Source organism: Mus pahari, chromosome 5 (assembly GCF_900095145.1).
Source record: "Mus pahari chromosome 5, PAHARI_EIJ_v1.1, whole genome shotgun sequence".
Lineage (NCBI taxonomy): Eukaryota > Metazoa > Chordata > Mammalia > Rodentia > Muridae > Mus > Mus pahari.
In genome coordinates, this window is record NC_034594.1 from 58,080,210 (window position 1) to 58,082,240 (window position 2,031).

At 56.0% G+C, this 2,031-nt stretch overlaps 1 protein-coding gene across 1 annotated transcript in view; it reads right to left on the minus strand.

Annotated features, from left to right (window-relative positions):
* Wdfy1 (WD repeat and FYVE domain containing 1) overlaps positions 1-1,014 on the minus strand; it is a 48,454-nt gene extending 47,440 nt beyond the window's left edge. Inside the window, exon 1 of the mRNA XM_021198063.1 lies at positions 809-1,014. Coding sequence (XP_021053722.1) covers positions 809-945 — 137 coding nt within the window. The 5' untranslated portion in view covers positions 946-1,014. The remainder of the gene's footprint in view (positions 1-808) is intronic.
* Between the last annotated feature and the right edge of the window lie 1,017 nt (positions 1,015-2,031).

Consider the following 2,031-nt stretch of genomic DNA (forward strand, 5'->3'; position numbering starts at 1 on the left):
AAAAAAAAAAAAGAAACTCTGGAGCACCAGGTAAACCCCAGCGAGGAAGCCACAGGAGGCAAAGGTTGGAGCGGCACCACGGGACAGCAACCACGGGGCGGCAACGGGGCAAGAGGCGAGCTAGAAGCACAGGACTGGAGTACCGAGTCGCAGGGGTGTGCACTGGGAACCCTGGACTGCAGGCCAGCGGTGGGAGCAGGGGTTCTGTCAGGGTGGGGAATGGAGGGACTAGGTTCCAGGTTAGAAGGGTGTGGCGAAGGTCCTGAACTAAAGACCTTTGGAGGAAGACTTTGGACTAGAGAGGTCCTGTGAGATCCAGGGTCCCAGAATGGGTGGGTGCTATTGGCAGGGTCCTGAGCTGGATGAGCCCTGTGGATCAGGGTCCCAGCCTGGAGGTGAATTGTGGAATGGGGTCCCGAGATTGGAGGGGACCTGGAGGGTTGGTCAGAGGTTTATGGCGCTGTAGGATGGGGTCCAGGGACAGAAGAGTCTGTGGGTCGGGGTTCCGTGATAAAGGGGGCGCTGGAGAACCAGATTCCGGACTGAAAGGGCGCAGTGGGACGGTCTGGGGCTGTTGGGGTTCCCAGGACTAAAGGCGCGCGGAGGGGGATAAGTCCCAGACGAGGAGTAAGACAAATCCGCCTGACAGGACCAAGATCTCGGTGGACTACGGGGACGTGGGAGAGAGGGTGGCCGCTCCATCCGGGGTGACAACAAGAAGGGAGGCAGAATCGTGGACCCCACGATCCCCATGCCTCGTGGTCGTCACCACCTCACTCCCCGGCCCCCGCGTGCTCCCAGACTCTACCTGTCCTCGCTAGCGGTGATCACGCCGTCCTCCTTGGGGATGAGCAGCGCGGCGGTGACGGCGTCCTGGTGGCCCTCTATCTTGCTCAGCAGCACCGGGCGGCTGCTCTGAGGCCTGGAGTGGATCTCGGCCGCCATGTTCGAGCCGCGGCCTCCCCCGCGGGCCGCCCATCAGCTGACCGCCGGGCGGGGACGCGCCGGTTGCTTAGGGCAACCCCGCCGCCTGTGCGCCACGCCGCCCGCCCGTAAGCTCGCGAGCCCTGCCGCAGCTTCCCGTATGCCTTGGTGAAGCCGCACAGTTACAATTCTGTGACCCCGGAAGGAACCCTAAGAAAAACCAGGACCTTGGTGAAGGTTCAAAAGCCATATCGTTCTCCCGGAAACGGATTGAGTTGAGCAGTAGCAGAACGCAAGTACCTGCCCCTCAAACAGTATCACACTGCATCCACCCTAAGAAGCCATTGTTTGAAAGACACACCCCAATTCCAGGCTTGTTAAAAGGTGAAAAAAACCCACAAACAGTCCTAGCCTCTGGGAGCTGGGACGGGTACCATCATCCAAACGCTCATAGCCTGTGCATAATTCTGCTCTGTAATCGTTAACATTGTGCAAACTACCATGATGGAACACTCTCCTGCTCAGGATTGTGACCATCTCCTCACCCCTACCCCTAGTTACAGCTTTCTCCCCCATCTAGTAAAATGTTAGAATATACAATTTTGTATTTACCCCGCCCCCACCACCACTTCCTGCCATCTTCCTGTCCGGAGAAAAGCTCTTTTTCCTTAAACCTTCTCCAAATCATACAGCACCAACCCTTATCCTACAGTTGCCTGGTTACCAGATGCCAAATGGTTCCCTCTCCATGAGGTACCCTCTGCCAACACATGGCCAACCTCACTTGTTCAACTGCAGGTGGATTCCTGATGGGTTTTGGCTGGACGACCACCGATAGTATGTTTTAAGGGCCATAACCGAGAATCCCAGTCAGAATTTCAGACAGCTCCCTTTTCAGCCCTTCATCCCACACACATGGTTACTACTGTTACCCAAACTGCAGCACACACAAACCACGGGTTCATGACCCACAAACCATGAGCTAAAATAACCCCTCCCTTCCTTCCTTCCGTTGCCTTTAGTCTGATAGTTTGCATCACAGCAGTGAAAAAAGTAATCCAGTGGTAAAATTCTTACTTGGAAAGTACAAGGTCCTAGGTGTTGGGT